The sequence below is a fragment of the Gracilinanus agilis genome, chromosome 4 (assembly GCF_016433145.1).
Source record: "Gracilinanus agilis isolate LMUSP501 chromosome 4, AgileGrace, whole genome shotgun sequence".
In the NCBI taxonomy this organism is placed as follows: domain Eukaryota; kingdom Metazoa; phylum Chordata; class Mammalia; order Didelphimorphia; family Didelphidae; genus Gracilinanus; species Gracilinanus agilis.
The window spans coordinates 518326573-518347378 of NC_058133.1; the positions used below are offsets into that span (position 1 = coordinate 518326573).

At 44.6% G+C, this 20806-nt stretch overlaps 1 protein-coding gene across 1 annotated transcript in view; it reads right to left on the reverse strand.

Moving 5' to 3' along the window:
- LOC123246916 (aryl hydrocarbon receptor-like) overlaps positions 1–20806 on the reverse strand; it is a 125667-nt gene that overhangs the window by 79235 nt on the left and 25626 nt on the right. Inside the window, exon 4 of the mRNA XM_044675691.1 lies at positions 11533–11727. Within this exon, the coding sequence (XP_044531626.1) occupies positions 11533–11727 (195 nt within the window). The remainder of the gene's footprint in view (positions 1–11532; positions 11728–20806) is intronic.

Here is a 20806-nt window from a genome sequence, read left to right on the forward strand (position 1 = left end):
TCTCTCTCTCTCTCACACACACACACACACACACACACACACACACACACACACACACACACACGGATCCTGCTAGTATCATAGATTTGGAGCTGAAAAGGACCTCAGAAGCCCCGTGGTCCCTCGCTTCTTTTATCACTAAGGGATTACCCCAAGGTCACCCAGTGAATGAGTATCCGAGGCAGGATCGGAATCTCGGTCTTTCTGCCTCCACTTTCCTTTGGCTCTCGCCTCTCCTTTCCCTTTAGGGACTGAATGCAGGAAGTTCAGATATAGGAAGTGGATGCCCTACTGGGCGCTGGTTCCCCCAGGTCTGCTCATCCTCATTCAGCCCGGAGAGGACGTGGCAGCTGCCTGGCCTCATCCTATCAGATGTTCTTTCTAGGGGATGAGGAAGAGACCAGAGAGAAGAGGACAGAGACCGGCCTTCTGCATCCTTTGTCTCTTTAACACCCCATTGGGGTGGGACAAGGGCCCCGGGCAGTCGGGGAGACTCCTAAAGGCTCCAGCCTGGCCCTGAGCTCAGGAATGGGCTTTTGGCCCCTGGTGCCAAGTGAACCCGCCGAGGTCCACAGATGAACAAAAGACGACTCACTCACGCAGCCCAACACCCAGAGGTCGGGGCTCCTCGCACAGATCGGTCCTGACTCCCAGGCCCTCCTCTGTTCCCCCGGCTGGCCCCGGGTCCCTTTGTCCCCTTGGCCTGTGAACTACAGAAGCACTTCCCGGAGGCAGTGGCCATCTCCTCTCCAGGCTTTTCTCCTCCTCCATTTCTCGATTTCCGAAGATTTCTTTGGAGCCTACAATTCCTCAGCAGGCTGCCTTGTTCCCACAGCAGCACCACGTTCGTGTTGCACCCACCCCAGCAGGCCCCAGACCCCTCCATGTCTGCTGGCCTGGGGGGGGGACCCTCCTCCCCCCATGGGGCTGATTTCTCTAGTTTTCTCCTAAAGCACAGATGGTAGGCAGGCTCTGTGGTAATGAGCCCCAGCCGATCCAGCCAATCCATCCAGTTCAGCCACCCCTCTGGCAGGTCCCCAGGCAGAGTCAGAGCCTGGAAGCACCCTTGCCCTTGAGGGGCTGCTCCCAGGGGAGTCCTGAGAAGACGATTTAAGGAGGAAGACAGAACAGTAATAAAGCGATTGGGCGAGATCTCCTGAAGGAGCTGGCACTTAGACTGAACCTTAAGGCGGGCTAGGAATCCCCCAAAGCAGAGGGGAAGAGGAGAAACATTGCAGGCATAAGGAGCCACCTGGGCAAAGGTATGGAGGTGGGAGATGAAATGTTGACCTTGGGGAGTAGTCGGAAGGCCAGTGTGTGTGGAGAAGATGAAGTGGTGGGGAGAGGGCAGCTGGAAATATTGACCAGGGAATCCCTCATCACCACATCCTCCTGCCCCTCTTATGGCAACTTAGAACCACAGTTGAATGTTTAGGTGCACTCAATTTGGAGGCAGAGGTCCTGGGTGTGAGTTCTGCCTCTGCCACCTACTTCCTTTGTCACTTAATGTTTCTGGGGTTTGGTTTTCTCCTCTAAAATGGAGGAGGTGAACCTGTTGTCCTCAGACCATTCCAGCTGGGATCCCAAAGCACAGAATGGTACAGTGCCCTGCAGTCTATAGTGGTGATAAGCATCTCCCCAGAGTGGTATCTGTCCAGTGAGATGCAACCAAAGCTGGGATAGAGCAGAGAGAATTGCTCTCCCCCATCTTGGCTGAAGAAGAGGAAGGAAAGGAGCAGCTCCACCTCCAAGGCCAAGGGAAGATCAAAGGACAAAGCCTGGAGACTCCCAGGTTTAATCCCCAGGAGCCTCGGTGTCTGCCCACAGCCTGGGTGAGCTCCAAGCTGAGCTGCAAGCCTGTGGGCCACGGGGGCCAGAAGAAAATGTCCAAACCATTGGGAGAGGGCACCTCTAGACACGCCTCCCCTCCCAGCCCCAGAGCAGGCGCTCACAAGATGCTGAATGAAAATGGCCCGTGGAAGGAAGCCGATTTCATCACCTAATGAGAGTCCTGGCAGTAATAGAGGAGGGAGAAGCAGGGGCTGCTGATGTCATTGGAAGAGGGAACTCCCATAGAATGATAGTCCTTCCACCAATGCAAAGCAGGCCCTCTAAAACGTATAGACTTAGAGAGCCACCAAGAACACAGATAAGAAAATGACTTGTCCAGGGTCCCACAGTCAATATGAAACAGGATTTGAATCCAGGTTCTCGGCGATACTCAGGCTGTATCTCAGGGCTCTAGGAGCTAAGAGTGTTCGAAGGCAGCACACAACAGTTCTGGGGGTAGACTTGAGGAGCGTTATATTTTACAGAGGAAATGAATCGATAGAGTCAATGAGTTCTGTCCGAAATAATACAAAAGTATGAATCTTTGCTTGTTGTGGGGGGGCTTGAGGTGACCCCCCGGGGTACCTTTTGTAAGGATGCAAGACTCCGAAACTTAGCTTAAAAATAAAGAGACAATTATTAATTTAGAAAGTAATGTTTAATCTGGCCAGGAGGATAATAGAGGTAAAACAGCAAGATGAAAAAGCTGCTCCCAGAATCCCTCAGTTCTGGGGACTAGATTCTCTTTCCAACAGTGAAGACGTGATGCTGTGTCCTGGGGAGGATGTGATTCTAGAGTGGTAAACACTCGGGCATTCGGGGTCATCTGACAGGGGTCTGCCTGGAGACAAAGGGGGCGACCCTCATAGTTTAGGGGACAGATAGATGTCTGAGATACAGCCCGATGGTACTGAGGTGTAGATGAGGTGCATCTCTATGTCCATCTCAAACCTAAAGGATGGTCCAAGGATGATAATAATCTCAGGATCTTATAGAAGTTATCAGATGTTCTTGGGTTAGGAGTCACAAGGACAGAAAGGAGCAAAGGAATTTCCCTGCTGACAGTTAGCCTGGGTTTGGGGGTGACGATGCCCATGCCATGCTGCGTAACTTCACAATCTAAAAAGTCACCCCAAGTTTGAAGAAGAGCCCACTGGAAAAAAAGATCAGCGTGGCTCTTTCTGCTTGGCCCAGAGGTCGGAACCAGGAACCTCCTCCTCCCCAAGTTTAGAGAGAAGCAGATTTTAGCTCAGTAGAAGGAAGAACATCCTCACATTGAAAGAAGGCACGGGCTGAAAAGGGCTGCTTCATCCTGAAAGAGGTAATGAGCTCCCCATCACAGATCTTCAAGCAAAGACTGGGTGATTGACAGAATTACTATATGTGAGCCTCAGGAGTTGGGCTCTGAAATTCAGTGATTCCGGGAATTCTTCACACTGGTTTGAATTCCACCCTGAAAGGATCTAAAGAATGAAGGGGATAAGACTGGAATTTAGAGTCAGAAAGGAGAAATATTTCCTCCTTTGGATTCTTGGATTAGTCTCCCTCTCTCCTTTGTGACAAAGAAAAGCCAGAAAGTCCAATGGATAGAGCACTGGACTTGGAATTGGGAAAACCTGAGTTCAAATCCTCCTTACTGTTTACTAGCTGTTGATCTTAGTTGTTTCAAGTGTAAAATGGGGGAAATGATCAAACCTTCCCTGAAGGTTGTTGTGAGGATCAGATGAGATAGTAAAGTGCTTTTAGAAAGTCTTAAAGCCACGGAGATGCTGCCTGGTAATATAACTACAGATAAGTAACTTGAGGGTGTCAAATAGAGAAAATGAGAGGCAAGAAGGCCCAGCCTTCTCTCTTTAATCCAGGTTGCCAGCTGCAGAGGCTGAGTCATGCTCACAGCCTCCACAGAGACACAAGAGTCTGGAGAATGGGGAGGAGGCTCTTGCCCATCTGGTGTGGGTGGAGACCCTGCCGGGTACTCAATAGACGTGGCTCCCAACACCAGACCTATTCTCAGAACTGTATTCCGTGAGCACAGCCTGTCCTTGGCCACCTCCATGCCCTGATGAGGCACCAGACGGGAAGGAGAGGAGCATCTTAGAGAGGAGGTTTTACAGGCAGATTCTAAGGCAGGAATAAGCTGAGTCTAATATCATTCCTGACATTGAAAAAATAATAATAATAGCAGCCAACATTTATAGGGCATTTTAAAGTAGCAAAGCATTTTCTACAGATTATTTCATCTGATCCTCATGGCACCCTGCAAGGTAGGTGCTATTATTATCCTCCTTTTACTCATGAAGACATTGAGACCCAGAGAGGGGAAGTTACTTGTGCAAGGTCAAACAGCTGATAAGTGGCAGAGGCCAGATTCAAACTCAGGTCTTCTGACTACAGATCTAGTGTGCTTTGGGAAGTCGAGCTCCTCCAAACACCAGGAGCCCAGTTAGAGAAATGGAAGATCTCCACTGAACAATGAAAAAGCCACACACACTCTTTGACAGAAGGAGCACACGGCCCATTCTTTACCCACTTCCTCAGGCCAAGAGACATGGCCAATGAGGATTTTGCTCTGGTCTCTGGAGCTGGGAAATGATGCCCCAGCCTGGGGACTTTGGCACCACCACCAGGGAACTAAAGGCAGTGGCCTCACTTGAGGTAGGAGAGCTAAGGGAAGGCTGGAAATCCTCTGCGTTCACCGACTCCAACCTGTCCGATGACCACAATGGACAAAGATGGCTGAGGGGCGAAGGAGGGGGCTCTGCTCCCAGGACACTATCTGGACAGAGGTAAATTCCTGGTGTCAATTTTCTCATCTCTGCCCCAAGGCTCCTCTGCAGACTGAATGCTGAATGTTGGCTCTGGATTGGGCTGGACCCCAAGGAGCAAAGCAAGCATAAGCCCTACTCCCTGGGCACAGTGGCTCATGTACACTGGGCATTGCTGGAGTAACTGCTATAGGAGAGATCCAGGTGACTCCGAGCCCCTCTGGGGCTGTGCCTTGAAAGATGGGGACCAAACGGAGTCAGAGAGATGGCTGGAGAGAGAGCCTCCTGGTCAGGAAAACAGCATGAACAAGACTGTTCTGGTCCCCATTTTTCTGAATTAGCTGGGGAGATGCAGGCATTGAATCAAAGCTGCTTTGGCGCTCTAGGGACGCCTCCCCTTTGTGTTTGTACCATCAGTGTCTAGTTCTGGCACGTGGTAAAGGCTTAATAAAGGTTTATGGACCAAAAGCATAAAGCAATGGTCGGCAACCTTTTTGGCCGTGAGAGCCATGAACGCCTGCTGAAGGAGGAGGATGGAGGCAGAAGGCACTGGGATCTGGGGCGGGAGCTGAAGGGCCCCCTGGGGCACATCCTGGGGCTCTGCCCGGACTGGCCAGTCTGGGAGGTGGAGCCAGATATGGCTCGAGAGCCATACATTGCTGACCCCTGGCATAAAGGATACAAGAAAGAAAACTAACACAATGGTGGGCATATTGAGAATGCAAAGACACTGAGCCAGGCTGAGACAAGCAGAAGAATCTATGCAGAGGAGATTTAATAGAGCTAAATGGGGAGTCCTAGGCTGGGTTTCCAACAATTCAACGAGAAAAGTGCATGATAGGAGAGACCCTTCCTATGAAAGCTCTGGGTGGGTGAGCTGAGGCACAGAGGCAGAGCATCAGGAGAGCTCAGCACACTGCCCTGCCACAGGCAAAAGCCCCAAGACCAAAGAGCCCCCATTGGGCAAATTCAATAGCAAACTTCCTAGTAATGACTAGAGAATCATCTTTATCCCTTATTACTGAGTCCTCAGTAGTAAAGCACCTAGGTGGCATGGTAGGAGGTGGTGTTACAAATAATACTGATGTAGATGGATATATTAAATATTTAATAGTTTATTTAAAGCCATATTGGTAATTAAGAAGGCCACGTGCCTGCTAAGATCTAATTCAAATGTCCCGCCATTACCTCTGCCCACCTGGCAAAGGGACAGCTTCTACTCAGGGGATAATGGAACCTGTTCCTGCCAGTCAGCTCATATCACTGAACCCCAGACCAGGAGAGGCAAGCAAAGCACCCCACCCTTAGTTGTCCCACTAGGATCCCCTGTTTGTTTTGAATTGGGGAGGTGCCATTTAAAAGTAGTGTTCGTGGACCTGTGGGGGACCTTGGAACTACATTTCCCATGATTCCTCATGGCAGACAGGAAGCATGATGATGTAAGAGAGGGCATAAGATTCCTGGAGTGAGGATGGGTGGTCTCTCTTTAGCTACCTGGGCATGGGAGAAACGAAAGGTAAAATGGCTGAGGCGGCAGTTTGAATACTTACAGGCACGTGGCCTAATGATTTGTCTCTATCAGCATGGCTTTTATTAAAATACTATTCTTCCTTTTAATCTCGGCCTTTATCATTTTTAATCTTAACACCCCTTGGGCTCTCTCTGATTCAGAGGAGCTCCCCAGTACAATTTTTGTTCCATTCCATGAGAGAAAAGAGGCAAATGAGGGTCTTGATGAAGTATGAGGCCTGAAGCTGAAGGCAATGATGATGACGATGATGATGACGATGACGATGATAAAGTCTAAACCAAGCAAAGTCAGCTGATGGTCTGACTCTAGATATTTACAAATCTCTGAATGTATTGTTCCCCACTTCCCCTGATCCCTAGACTATCCTCTTCCAGAATCTTGGGGTTGGTGTCTTATTGATTTTTCTTTTTGATTTTCTCTGGGAACTATTGCCCAGGCATGTCTTGACTTCTTGGCACTGTCCTGCTGGATTTATTTTAAATATACTTTAGGACTTCACATTTCTCCCTACTGAGCTCCTCATCCTGCCTGATGGATCTCTGGCTCCAGATTCTGTTTTTCAGATAGTCCTCTCAACTTATGGTCAATACCTAGTATAACAAATATTATAAGAGATCATTAAAAGGCACAGAGGAAGCCCTCCAGCACAATGGATGAATCTACTTGGCAGGATTTCCTTATGGGAGGACTTGGACAAGAGTCACTTGGGGGGAAACATGTGAATGAGCTACAGTCTGCAGAAGGGGTTTAACCCTGTGGAGGTATCCCTAACCCTAATTCCAAGGGACTCATGACCATGACATCATGGAGTCATCTCACTACAGAGCTTTCTATGTCTATGTTTTCAAGCAAGCCATTTAGGAAGAAGCTGAAGAAATCAGGGCCAAGACCAGATTGCTAAAGCAGTTGGATAGCTATTTCTTTCTAATACAGCACAACAGCAGTGGACTGATAAGATTTTACAGGATGCTGGTCTTAGAGAATTACCTCACGGTCAGAGAAGATAAACTTCTTGAGGGAAGAGATTGTTTCTTTTTGGTCGCTGTACCCCAAACACCTTGCACCATAACTAGCACCCAGCAAATGATCGTCGTGTGCTAACTGAGTGAGCAAATAGCTACACAGCTAGTTAGTCTCTGAAGCAGGCTTTGAATCCAGATTGAAGCCACATCTCTTAACACCTGCAACACCTCCCTCTTGAGTTTTCATGACAAGACGATGAGATCATTTTCCTATCAGACTATTCTGAATATGACTTAATGTGGAGGCAGTGGGCTAGAGTGGAAAGATTGCTGGTTTGGAGCCAGAGGACCTGGCTACCATTTTGAGTCTGAATGATCCTCAGAAATCTCTTCCCTTTCTCAAGACTTCAATTTCCTCACCTGTAATGATGAGAGAGTTGGACTAGGTAGATTTTAATGTCCCTTTCAACTCTGAGCCCTATGGTCTTAGTAGAAAGGTCAGGAGTAGCAGACTGACTGGACTGGACTGGACATCTTCAAACAGACTGAATGGCCACTTGTTGGGATGTCATAAAAGGAATTTTTGTTCAAGCTTCATACACAAACAATACTGTGTATTGGTTCTAAGGCAGAAGAGTGGTAAGAGCTAGGCAATGGGGGTTAAGTGACTTGCCCAGGGTCACACAGCTAGGCAGTGTCTGAGACCAGATTTGAACCCAGGACTTCCCATTTCTAGGTTGGACTCTCAGTCCACCAAGCCACCTAGCTTCCCCTCCTCTACTTAAATGAAGAAGGCTTGAAATCCTCTCCCTAAAGTTTCCAATATCACTAACTCTAAATGCATCCACAACAGGAGACATTGGCAGCAAAACATTAGGTTGTTACTATGCACCTAATGATGCCAAGTCTGTAATTAGGCAGATCAGGTGTTAGGGCTGGGTTTTAACTTTGGCCTCCAAGATGATCCCTTAATAACAAACTGAGGTTGCTGGGATGGGAACACCTGGCTGTTTTGTTTTTAACTAAACCACAGCCTTTGACAGCAGAAATAGCCGTGGATTTGGAATCAGAAGACCTGAGTTTGAATCCCATCCCCATATGACTGTGTGACCTTGGATAAGTCACTTAATCTCTCCCCCTCCCCACAGGTCTCAGTTTTCTCTCTTTAAAATGAGTGTTGATTAGATGACCTTAGAGGTCCTTTCCAGCTCTAAGTTGATGTGCCTCTGATGCTAAGTTCCTTCACCTGCCTGGCCTCAGTTTTTTCTTCTGTAAAATGAGAGACTGGACTCGATGGCCTCTGAGGCCACTTTCATAAGCTCTAGGTCCACAGGCCCATGTCTTTCTTTGCTCCTGCCTGGTAGGTGAGGAAGATGAAAGTGTGGAATTACACATTCATAACTAATCTAGAGCAACACCTGCCGCAAGGGAGATCTCAACTAAGCTCTTCCCAGCTGATGCCCTCCTTGACTATCTCCTTATGAAGAAGAAGTGAGCCTGGGGTCTCCCAGCACCAGAAGTTCAACAGGTCCTGCAGCCTTCTTGGAATCTGTGTTGACTGATCTATGAAGATCAGACTCTCTGAATTAAAAAAGGTGGCTTTGCTAGACCGCAAGTGAAGAATGACTAGATCCAAGCCAATCCTAGAACAAGCTAGGAAGGTTTAGAAAGGGTGGGGATTGCCATAGGACAGAGAATAAGAACAGCAGCAATAGTTACTCATCCTTTGACATTTCCTCATCTGTAAAATGGAGGTAAAAATACTTACAAGACCAAGTTCACAGGACCAGGGGGAAGCTCAAGTGATGTTTTCGGTGAAATGTACTTCATAAATCTCATGGCATGATAGCCATGATCATTCTTTGGGGGAACCAACATCTCCCAATACAAGCAGAGGTGGTTATTGTTGTCATGGTTCAAGTTGAACTAAGAAGAATACACTAATATTCCCTCCCAGATAAATTCTAAAGACACCATATTAAGTATACTAATTTGGGAGGAGAAAAGGCTGGACCTTCCTATGACTTCATTGCTGTGAAGATCTCTCAGTGTAAACTCCCTCCACCAATGCACATGAGCCGCTCATCTGTGACTTATGACATTAGGCAGGCTCCTGAGATCCTGTGTGGTTCAGTGATTTGCCAGTAGCCACGCAGCCAGGGTGGGTCAGAAGAAAGACTGTCACAGGTCTTTTTTTATCTCAAGTTCAGCTGCCTCAAGGTCAGCCTTAAGGAACAAATTAAAGTGTGAATGTGTCCCCCCCACCCCCCGACACACTCACATCTTTCATTAGAATAGTCCTTTTATTGGCATCTGAGTAGGTTTTTATGAAGAAGATAATTCTTCTATTGACAATGGCGACCCCTCAGTCTCTAATTCCATTGAGTTCAAGAAGATATTGATGATTGAATTCTCAGTTCATTGGGCCATGAGATGGATCCAGAGCCCTTCATTCTTCAGTCATAATGGACAAAGGACTAACTCTTTCTACCCCATGTCCCCAAAGTCAAACAGCTGTCACATCCCCAGGATTCTCCATCCAGAAGAGTTCCATTTCCTTTTCTTTGTTCCACTGATAGCCAACACCCTAGTTCAGATTCTTATCACCTCTTACCTGGACTATTTTTTTAAAACTATATGCTAATCATGTCTTTTATTTTCAATATACGTCACCCTGCCACACATAGAACAAGTCTCCCCTCATTGCAAAGTAAACTAGGTAGACAAAAGTGACAGCATCCACAGTCATAGTTCATGCAACATTTCCAACCTGAAGTCCCTTGCCTCTCCAGCAAAAGAATAGAAAAACCTCTTCATCTCTTCTCTGAGACCAGAGTTGGTCATTTTAATCGCTCTTGCATGGAGTAAATCGCCTTAATTTCTTTCATTGTTTCCAGTCTCTCCCCGAACAGGTCCATCCTCCACACAGCTACTCAAGGTACAGGCACAGGTCTGCCTCTCTCATTTTCTCCTGCTTTCCTTTGCCTATTGGCACTAGAGCCCCACCTTCCACCTGAAGCTTTTCCTGGTCCCCTCACCACTAATTCTAATCTCTATATAATATAGATATAAATAATAACTTTTATATAATATAGATATAAATAATAACCCCTCCCACAAAATCACCTGGATTCGATTTTATATTCACTTTATATTACATGGGTCGTTTTTAGATCTATGTATCTACCTTTACATATGTGTGTTGTCTCTCATGATAGTATGTAAGTAACTCTGAGGGATTATCTTCTATCTTTGTACCTCTAGCACCAAGAAGAGGGACTGCACATAGCAGGTACTTAACAACTAATTCTTCCCTTATTGCTTAACTGATATTCTGAGATGACCACACTGCTAAGTGAGGGGTGAGCTACAAATCTGAGGTCAGATATAGTTCTTGCTCTTATCATGGTTACAGTCTAATGGTTTCTTTGATAAATATATATGTGTGTGCGTGAATTAAGAAGTAGAAGTTTCCTAATTTGGCAGGCGAAAAAGACCGATATGTGAGGAAGAAGTACTTAGGATGCCCCAAAAGCTTTTGTTCATGGGTCATGATGTCATAGTAAAGTTTGAAAGTCACTGAGGCTCTTTGCTCTGAGATCAGATTCTATGAGTTTTAAAGAAGCCATCGGATTTCTCAGAAACAACAACCAATCAAAGACCAGAGAAGAGCAAAGGGAAGACATTTCACCATAATAAACCTAAGCTAAAACCTTCATCATCCATACCTTGTCCAAGGAAGGTCATGGTACAAAATATATTGGGAATGCCAAACTATGTCTGCCATTCTATCTGACCATGAGGGGCACATTGACAGGGCCTTGGATTAATAAGAAAGAGGCTCGAGTACATCAAGCTTTGGAACTTGCTGCCCTTGTCCAAATTAGAATGTGAAACTCTGCCTCCCATTCAAGGTAGGAACACGTGCCTGCAACATGGCACTACCCCACCATGTACCTACATTCCCAAACCAACTTCTCAGCTAAAATACAGCATAGTGGGATCACAACCCATTTGTCAATCAGCATCAGAATCAGGGCTGGATAACAAGGTTTTGGCCCAAGGCACTGAATTCAAAGGACCAAGAGCTCTTGTTATCCTAGACAAGTACACCTAGTAGAAACAACAAAACTTCTCACGAATTACCAAGAATAAAAGTTCAAACTGGAAACTCCTGGATGGCAATGGTGAACATTTCTGACTGCTCACTGCAGTGACTCCCCCTTATAGTAGCATCTTCAGAAGTGGCCTCACCAAGGTGCTCCACAGGCTTTCAATTTGTGACCAAAAAAATGTACTCTCCCTATTCCCCAACTGAAGTGATCTTCATGTTCCTTTCCATGGACACAACAATTCCTAAACAAGGCTCTGCTGCTGACCTCATGATCAGGATCACAGGGAGGAATTCTGAATCTGCTGACACCAAGCAGGGACCCAATTCCACATCTTACCTGTGAAGTAACTCTTTACCTTCAGGTAACCCACAGCCAGCCTGAGGATGGAGAGTTTGTCCAACCGGGCCCGGACATCCTCAGGAAAGGGCAACAAGTTGGTCAGTCTATTGAGTTCCTGATTCAGACGGTCCCGGTGTCTTTTTGAAGGGTTAGACTTGGCACCTTCAGGAGGGGGTGGCTTGGGACTGTTGAATAAAGGGGAAAAAAGGAAGGAGACTATGATCAGTTTTTCCAAGCAGATGTGAATCAATTTTTTTAGATTAATCATTATCTAAATACATTGGAATTTCTGAGGTGAAACCACCTTATAACTCTATCCCAACTGTCCTTATCCTCAAAAGCCCAACTCAGAATCAGCTTTCTCTATGAGGCCTCAGCAGTGGGTATCCTCTGATTACAATTTCTATATGAGTACCTATGCTCCAAAATTAACTTCTTTTATGTGACTCTGAACAAGTCACTTATTTCCCTCAGTCTCAGTTTCCCCATCTATAAAATGGAGATAATGTCTTCTTCCTCACTGTATTTTTATAAGGATCCAATTAACTGAGTGACAGATAGTTGGAGAGATGAATAGATAGATGAAAGGATAGATGATGCATAGATGGATAGAGCACTATAAAAATATAAATATCTTCATTTTTATCATCTACTCTGCAGGTTCCACACTATCTTCCCCAGCCAAGGTCCAAGCTCCTTAACATTAGGAATGGTTTCATTTTTTTTTCTTTGTACTCCCAGGGCCTGGCACAATGGCTGGCACCTAGTATCTACTTCATAAATGCTTGTTGTCTGATTGAATGAACACTTCAAGTTTTACAAATACTTTCCACACATTATCCCATTTGATTCTTGCAAAAAATCGATGAAGTAGGCACTATTCCCATTCCTATTTTTCAGATGAAGTAATTGAGGTGCTATCATTAGTTCTATTTTGCAGATGAAGAAGTAACAGCTAGATGCCTTTATCAACTCTACCAACTTCAAGTTTCTGAGATTCAGTGACCCTTCTCCAGCCAGCCAGAATCTGCTAGCAGTTTTCCCTTGTTGGAATCATTTTACAGAGCTAGGGATACCTCCATGACCTTCAATATACAATTTTAGATCAATTGTTCACTTTGTTTTGTGCTCCAGACCAGATTTTAGCCTGTCCCAACAAGCCAAATTTATCTAAAGTTTTCCTTGGGCTGAAGGAAACACATTGTTAAAAATAAAAAGAGAAACTCCATTTGCCTTTTCTTGTTCACCCTTTCTCCCCTGTCAAGGGTTTCATGCAAGCCCAGAAAGTCCCTGTTCTGACATTGACATCTCCAAACTATTTACCATCCATCTCATCTAGAGAACCACATTTGAGGAGTGATTGTGTCTTTCAAACATAAAGATCCATAGTCTAAAAATACTGAGGACAGTGCCTGATAGGCACCCCACAACTCATTCATTTCTTTGTGGCCATCAGCCTTCATTCAGATCAGGAATCAGCAAAGGCCCTTTAGCCTGTGCTTCTCATCAAAAGGAGCCCTCCTCTAGTGGGACCCTGAAAGAGCCAGTCCTAGACACAGAGCCTCACAGAAGATGGATGAGCCCCCCTCTAAACTCAAGCTCACCTATTCGTGCTCTCCCTAACATCCCAGCATTCATTCATTCTTCCTTTTCTCCATAAGAAAAGGAGAGGACATGCCTTTTCAGAGTTGATGGAGACACATGAGCTGTGAAATATCACAGTGTCAGATTTATTTGCTACATAGTTGGATTATGATTGTGTTTTCCTCTTCTTAAAAAAAAGTTCTCAGGGGGCAGCTGGGTAGCTCAGTGGATTGAGAGCCAGACCTAGAGACGGGAGGTCCCAGGTTCAAATCTGGCCTCAGACACTTCCCAGCTGTGTGACCCTGGGCAAGTCACTTGACCCCCATTGCCTACCCTTCCCAATCTTCCACCTATAAGTCAATACACAGAAGTTAAGGGTTTAAAATTAAAAAACAAAAAAAGTTCTCAGGGGAAGCTGGGTAGCTCAGTGAATTGAGAGCCAGGCGTAGAGATGGGAGGTCTTAGATTCAAATCTAGCTTCAGACTCTTCCTAGCTTTATGGCCCTGAATAAGTCACTTCACCCCCATTGCCTAGCCCTTACTACTCTTCTGCCTTGGAACCAATACATAGTATTGATTCTAAGGTGGAAGGTAAGGATTTAAAAAAAAAAAAGATAAGAAAAGAAAAATTTTCTATGATAAAGTATGGCTCTGGGGGAGGGAAAGGTAGAAGAATGGAGTGGGGACAGAAGCCATATTAAAAAGAAAGATGTCAATAAAAATGTATTTGAAGGGGGAGGGCTTAGCTAGGAAGAGTTGGAGAGCACCAGGCAGCTCTGGTCTGCCAAAGGCATTCCCAGAAATTTTGAGCATGAAAGAAATTGATTCTGTGACTAGTTCTCTAAGAGCGAAGACCACTTCAAAGTCCTGTTCAGCCAAGTTTTGGAAAGCTCACCCCAAGCCTTCAGAACCTCAGATTCTCTGATCACCAGAAGGCTGGATCTCTCTGTAACTTGCAGGACCATACTGGGGCTGTTGTATAATAACTCAGCAAATGAACGTCTAGAGTGGCACGTGCAATGTAAAGAGCCTGACACAGCCTGTGTGGGAGAGTTGGTGATTTTCCTCAACTACTGGCATGGCCACATTTCTGGCATGGTCAGTCCTGATGATTAGTCTCTCTCCACAGTCCCTTACAGTGAAAGCCAATTAGTCTTGTTGGTTCATTCAATTGGGAGCTGTCCATCTCTGGTAACTCCTTTGACTCAGAAGTGAGAAATCAAACCCAACCAACTATTGAGAGCCTGACCAGGCAGAGGGAAGAATTCTGGCTCTGGAGTCCTGGGGCCCCAGGCTGGCAGACCCAGATGGAAGGGGCCTCAGAAGCCATTAAGCCCCATACCCTCATCTGACAGGGGTTCTCAGGGAGGATAAATGGCTTCTCTCAGGTCACACAGGGACCCTCTGATTCCAGAGCCTTCCACTGTACCACTGGCTTCAAAACCCCATCTCTGCCTGTTACCAGGTATCTGGACTTGTGGGAGGATGCCCTCAAACTTTCAAAGGCTAACTTTCTTCATCTGTAAAATGAAAGAGTAGGACCAGATGGCCTGTGAGGACTCTTCCACCTCTACAGCATGGATTCTATGAAAGCTCATTGGATTTAGACTCAGAGGACCTGAGATATGATCATGAATCTTCTAACCTCTTTGGGCCTCAGTTACCTCATTTAAAACAACAGGAGTCTTGACTAACAAAATGCTCTGCTGAACATTCACAGCCCTTTATAATCTAGCTCTTCCTGCCTTTCCAGACTGGCCCCCTACTTATATTCCATCTCTCTGCTCCAGGAGTTTTCTCTGACTGTCCTCTCTATGGAATGCTCTCCCTTCTCCATTCCAACTACAGTCCTCCTGACTTCTTTTAAATCCCTGCTGAAATCCTACTTTCTATAAGAAGCCTTCCCTGACATCTCTTAATTGCCCTGCCTTCCCTCTATTAATTGTCTCCGGTTTGTCCCATGTATAGTTTGCTTTGTGTTTTTTCTTTGCATGTTGTCTCCCCCACTAGACTGTAAGCTTCCTCAAGAGTATGGTCTTTTGCCCCATTTTGTAACTGACATTTAGTGTAGAGTTTGGCATGTTGCAAGAGATTAATAAATGTTTATTGATTGATTAAATCCCCAAAATCACCTGTGACTCCCTTTCAAATCCCATTCCACAGACACTTATTAAATGTGGGGGATAAAACCTTTGATTTTTATTTTTTCAAGGATGAGATCCCTGTCCCCAAGGAATTCACATTCTTCCAGAGCAGACGTCATGTACAGAAAATAGGTCGCATTCCCAACACCAAATAGTAAAACCAACAATGATAATGGTTAGCATTTATATAGTATTTGAAAATTTGCATATTTTTCACTTCTTCCTCACAACCACTCTGGGAGTTAGGAGCTATTATCATCCCAATTTTACAGAAGAGGAAAGAAGAAAAGAGCTTCAGACAACTACCTGAGGCAAGATTTGAACTCAGGTCTTCCCAACTCCCGGTCCAGGGAACTTTTCACTGATCAGCTAGTTGCCCCTAGTTGCTCTTCAAAGGGACAACTTTTAGCTGCTCATAAATCTCAGTTGTCCTAAATGATTCCTCCTAACAAGGACTTTGAATCGCTACGGTCTGCAGACTTGGGACAGGAAGGGCTGGGCCAGACACGATGGTAAGAGCTTCCCAGCAGGAGAGGCTGAGGGGAAAAGCAGTGTTAGGTGAGACTGAAGCTTCTCAGCTTTGGTGTAGGTGTCCCTCAGGAACATGACTTCAACTTCTGAAATTGGGACTGTCTCTGGGAAGGTGCTGGACAGAGAAAATCTATGGCAAAGGCATAACACAGGCATATATCATGTAAACACTGATGAAATTCCTGCTGGGAACCAGGTATTCTTCTACATATGCCATATTTTGTAGTTAATCTTAGTAAAAGAGACTAAGAAGAAAGTGAATACATTGTCTATATCCTTTGACACAGATCCTCTGCTCCAAGGCATGTGCCCCAGGGAGGTCTAAGGCAAACAGAAAGGCACCCTCTGTGTCAGAATAGAGGAACACTTGATGGTGGTAAGGACCTGGAATCAAAGTAGAAGCCCACCAATTGGGGGGATGGCCAAACTGTGCTGCATGAATGGAATGGAATCTTACTGAACTGAACTGAAAGAAATAATATAGTGAATACAGAGGAGAATAAACATGAAAACTGATGCAAAGTGAAATAAGTTGAGCTAAGAAAAGAACATGTGTAGTGACTATCACAGTGCCAATGGGAAGAACAACATCACCATGAGATGGTGCAATAGAATGATAATGACCAACCTGGACCTCAGAAAAGAGATGAGAAGACACAGACCGCCCCCATTTCTTGTGAAAGTAGGAGATGATAGGTGTGGCATGTCACAGATAATATAAGGCTCTGTTAGTCATAGATCTAGAGTACAAAGGACCTCGAAGCCCACTCATCCAACACCTTCATTTACAAGAGAGAACATTGAATCTCAAGGGGGCTAGATGACTTGGTCAAGGTCATACATGTATCAAGCTTCAGAGGTAGAGTTTGAACCCAAATCTTCAGGCATCAAAGTCAGTGTCATTTCAAACTATTATTTTAATTTTGCTGAACTGCTACCCTCATCACTCTTCTTTTTATTCTTTACTATCAGGGCTGGCTCTCTAAATGGGAAGAAAGGCACATCTGGAAATGGGCAGAGACTGTCTCATGTCCCAACTGGTGTGCTTTCCCCTCAATATTATCAGATGAGAATCATTTAATCAGTCAGGCTTAGGCAGGTTTTTAAAAAGGGATTTTTTTAAAGAAAAGCAAAAAAAGAGAGTATTTACTAAGAGGGTACAAATAGTTGGTACAGAACAAGCCCCCCAAAATTCTGTAACACACCACTCTCCCTCCCCCTTGTACATACATAATCAAGAGAAAAATAGACTCAAGCTCAGAGGTCACATGTGGCCAAAGAGTAACCCATCCCTTGTTGCTATATGTTCTTTATTTCATTCATGGAAGTGCTCAAAAAGTTTTCCTTAGACATGTTGTAGTGTCTTCCCAGCAGTTTTTGTCAAATAGTGAGTTTGTCTTCCAAAATCTTGGGTGTTTGGGTTTGTCAAACATTAGGTTACTATGGTCATTTACTACTTCATTTTGAGTGCCTGATTCCATTGATCTACTACTCTATTTCTTAACCAGTGCCAGATTGTTTTGATAGCTGCTATTTTAAAATACAGTCTGAAGTCTGGTACAGATAAGCCACCTTCCTTCGTATATTTTTTCACTAATTCTCTTGGCCTTTTCTCTCCCAGAAAAATTCAATTATTTTTTTTAGCTTTTTGAAATAATTTTTGGGTACTTTGGTTTGTATGGCACTGGATAAGTAAATTAATTTAGGTAGAATTGCCATTTTTATTATATTGGCTTGGTCTATCCATGAGCAATTTGTGTTTTTCTACTTCTTTAAATCTGACTTATTTTGTATGAAAAGTGTTTTGTAGTTGTGATTATACAGGTCCTGGGTTTGTCTTTGCAGGTGGACTCTCAGGTATTTTATATTGTCTACAGTTATTTTAAATGGAATTTCTCTATTTCTTGCTCTTAGACTTTTTTTCGGTATAGACACATGCTAATGATTTATGTGGATATAGACATTGTGCAGTATATTTGCTGGGCTCCTTGAAAAGCCATGAATTCAGGCTGCACTTGGAAATCAATAATGTAATCACTCTCACCAGCTGATTTGAGGATGCCATTTAGGACCTGCGTGGGAAGACAAGAGCTCCTCCTCCCTCTTAAGAGAAATGAGATAGTGTTTATATGCTATGAGCTGATAGGAAGCCAGACAGGTCCAATGTCCTCTAGGGAAGTTTATGTCTAAGGGAGAATGTCTTTTTTCTCAAAGAAAAAAAGAGAGAAGAGAAGGTATAAAAGAGAGAAGAGAAGGTATAAAAGCCAGCTCTGTCATAAATTAGCACACAATTTCAGATGCAGTGGATGTCCTTAAGGTTAACAATAGCCCAATTCCTCAGTTCCATTTATGAAGACCAAATCATCATTGGAATGCAGAACTGACAGATTAAGTAGCTTGCTAGATGCAGAGGCTCTTAAAACTAATTCAAGTTGTTTTATATTTTATTTAAATTATAGAGTTACAACTTAGCAAAGCATTTTTTAAACTCAACTGGGAACCCTACTTTGCTAAGTTGACAATGTATCATGGAACGGGCTTCCCTGGTGATAGAGCATATGACTGCTTGCTCACCCCTGGTAGTACATACTCAACCTAGAGAGCTCCTAGAAAAATATAGACCCTGAGCCAGAAGCTCTAGAAGTCTGAATCCCAAGCACTCCTTAAAAAATCAGCTTTGAGTAAAATGACCTAGAAGTACCTATGGAAACTCTAGAAGGAGTGTGTGTGTGTGTGTAAGAGAGAGAGAAATACAGAGACAGAGAGAGATGGGGAGGAGAGAGAGAGAGAGAGAGAGAGAGAGAGAGAGAGAGAGAGAGAGAGAGAGAGAGATTGATTTAAAGTATCATCATGGCAGAAGATAACATCAGGACCTGAAGCTCTGGTCCCTGAACCATAATCTTTTCAGGTTTTACCAAAATAGGATGGTCGCCAGGAAAAGCCATTCGCTATCTCTAACAATGTTCTTGTTATATCTTCAAAGTAAAAATCTCTTTGCAATAGCTAATTAATGTGAAATGATTAAACAGAACTGGAATGATAGTCATTAATATTTAGTAGTGAGAGAAAACACAATTGGGGGGGGGGGATCAGTGGCATTACAGAAGAGAAATCCATCAGCTTCTCAGGATACTCATAGAACCCTATAAGAAGATATGGCAGCCAGGCTTTGGTTGAGAACCCAGAGCAGGGGATGGCAACGTATGGCTCTCGAGCCATATCTGGCTCTTTTGAGGGCCAGATATGGCTCTTTCTGCAGGAGCCATAAAGTCCATTTTTTTTTTTCAGGCACTGTTACAGGAGCGGCACTGTGAGCACTGTACGGCTCTTACGAAATTACATTTTAAAAAATGTGGCATTTATGGCTCTCATGGCCAAAAAGGTTGCCGACCCCTGCCTCAGAGAATACTCATTACTTGCACATCTGCTGTCTAGGATCCAACATATCTAAAAGATCTCTAAAATTCAATCAGCAGACAGGCTATGAGGGGGATGGACTTCCCAGCTAAGATCTCTTTTAAAGTCTCTGAAGGAATAGAGTTGGCACAGAGAAGCCATGAAGGCAGAAGAACAGGGACTGAGGTCAAAGATCATTTGGAATATTGGGGCAGGGGAAGTTAGGAAGAATCCTAACAGTCCTGGGCAAGTCGGATCTTGGACTGGAGTGAGGGAAGGAGCTCAGAGAGATCACTCAAGATCTAAAAATATCCCATTAACTGCATATCCAAAAGGCTAAAGAGAAAACCATCTGTCCTGAAGACCTCCTATTGTTCCTGAACTGAAAGCTGATCTATGTCATCCTGAGTATCTGCCAGTCACCTAGAGGGGCTGGTCTGGAGAGGGACTGAGTTAGTCCTGAAGACTTGACTCTGTTGTGTCAGCTATGACCTAAGGACTATATCTCTTTCATTTTTAGCCTAGGTTAGCTAGAACATAACTACCTGTATAATAGAGAGGCCTTGGGTGTTTTCTCAGTGGTCAGCCAAAGATTTGAGAGACATTGATTGACTTTAAGTCAACTCCCAACAGTGAGTGCAAGGGATGGAAAGAGAAAGGAAGGAAAGGAAGGAGAAAATAGAGGAAAGGAAGGAGGGAGATAGGGAGGAAGGGGGAGGGAGGGAGAAAGGGGAAAGGATGGAGGGAGAAAAGGGGAGAGAAAGAGAGAAAAGAGGGAGGAAGGAAGAGTAACTCAGGCCCTCTAATTCCATTCCATCCCTCTTCATTGCATCCCATTAACTTAGCAAGAAGGAATAATAATAATACAACAATCAACATTTCCATAGCACTTTAAAGTTTGCAAAATTTTACAGACATTGTCTTGCTTAAATTTCACCCCAGTTCAGAGAGACGGTGACCCCTGAGATTGTTATCCCCAGATGAAGACACTGAGGCCCAAAGAGATAACATAACTTGCCTCCATGTCATTCTGATATTAATGTCAAAGATGGAACATAAAGTCAGGTTTTCTGGATCCTGAATCAAAGATTTACTACTGTTTCTAATTGCAAATACTGTTATTCCCATTTTACAGATAAGGAAACTGAGGTCCAGGGAGGATAAGTGATTTGTTCAGGATCACACCCATAGCTCTTGTCAAAAGAATGATTTGGATCAATGACGCCCTGACTCCCAGTTTAGCACTTGGTGCTTGATGTCCCTTCCAAACCATCCATTTGTGCCATTTCTTTGCCACAAATGACACCAATGGATCCTGGACACTACTGGGCATGAGATGGCATTGGGTACATGCTTCAAAGGAAGAAAAGGATTCTGTATAATGGACTGATTTCCCCAATTAAATGTTATTGCTTTCTAGACAGTGGCCCAGAGACAGCACCTTCTCCTTCAGGAGAATTCTCCTCATCCCAAGTGCGAGCCCCTGCTGAGACCAACCTTAGGACTGCATCCACGCCAGCTTCATGGCCCACCTCTCAGAGCACAGCATGCCAGTGTGCCCAGGCCAGATTGTCTGGAGTCTGAATGCCAGCTGCTGAAGGAAACTTAC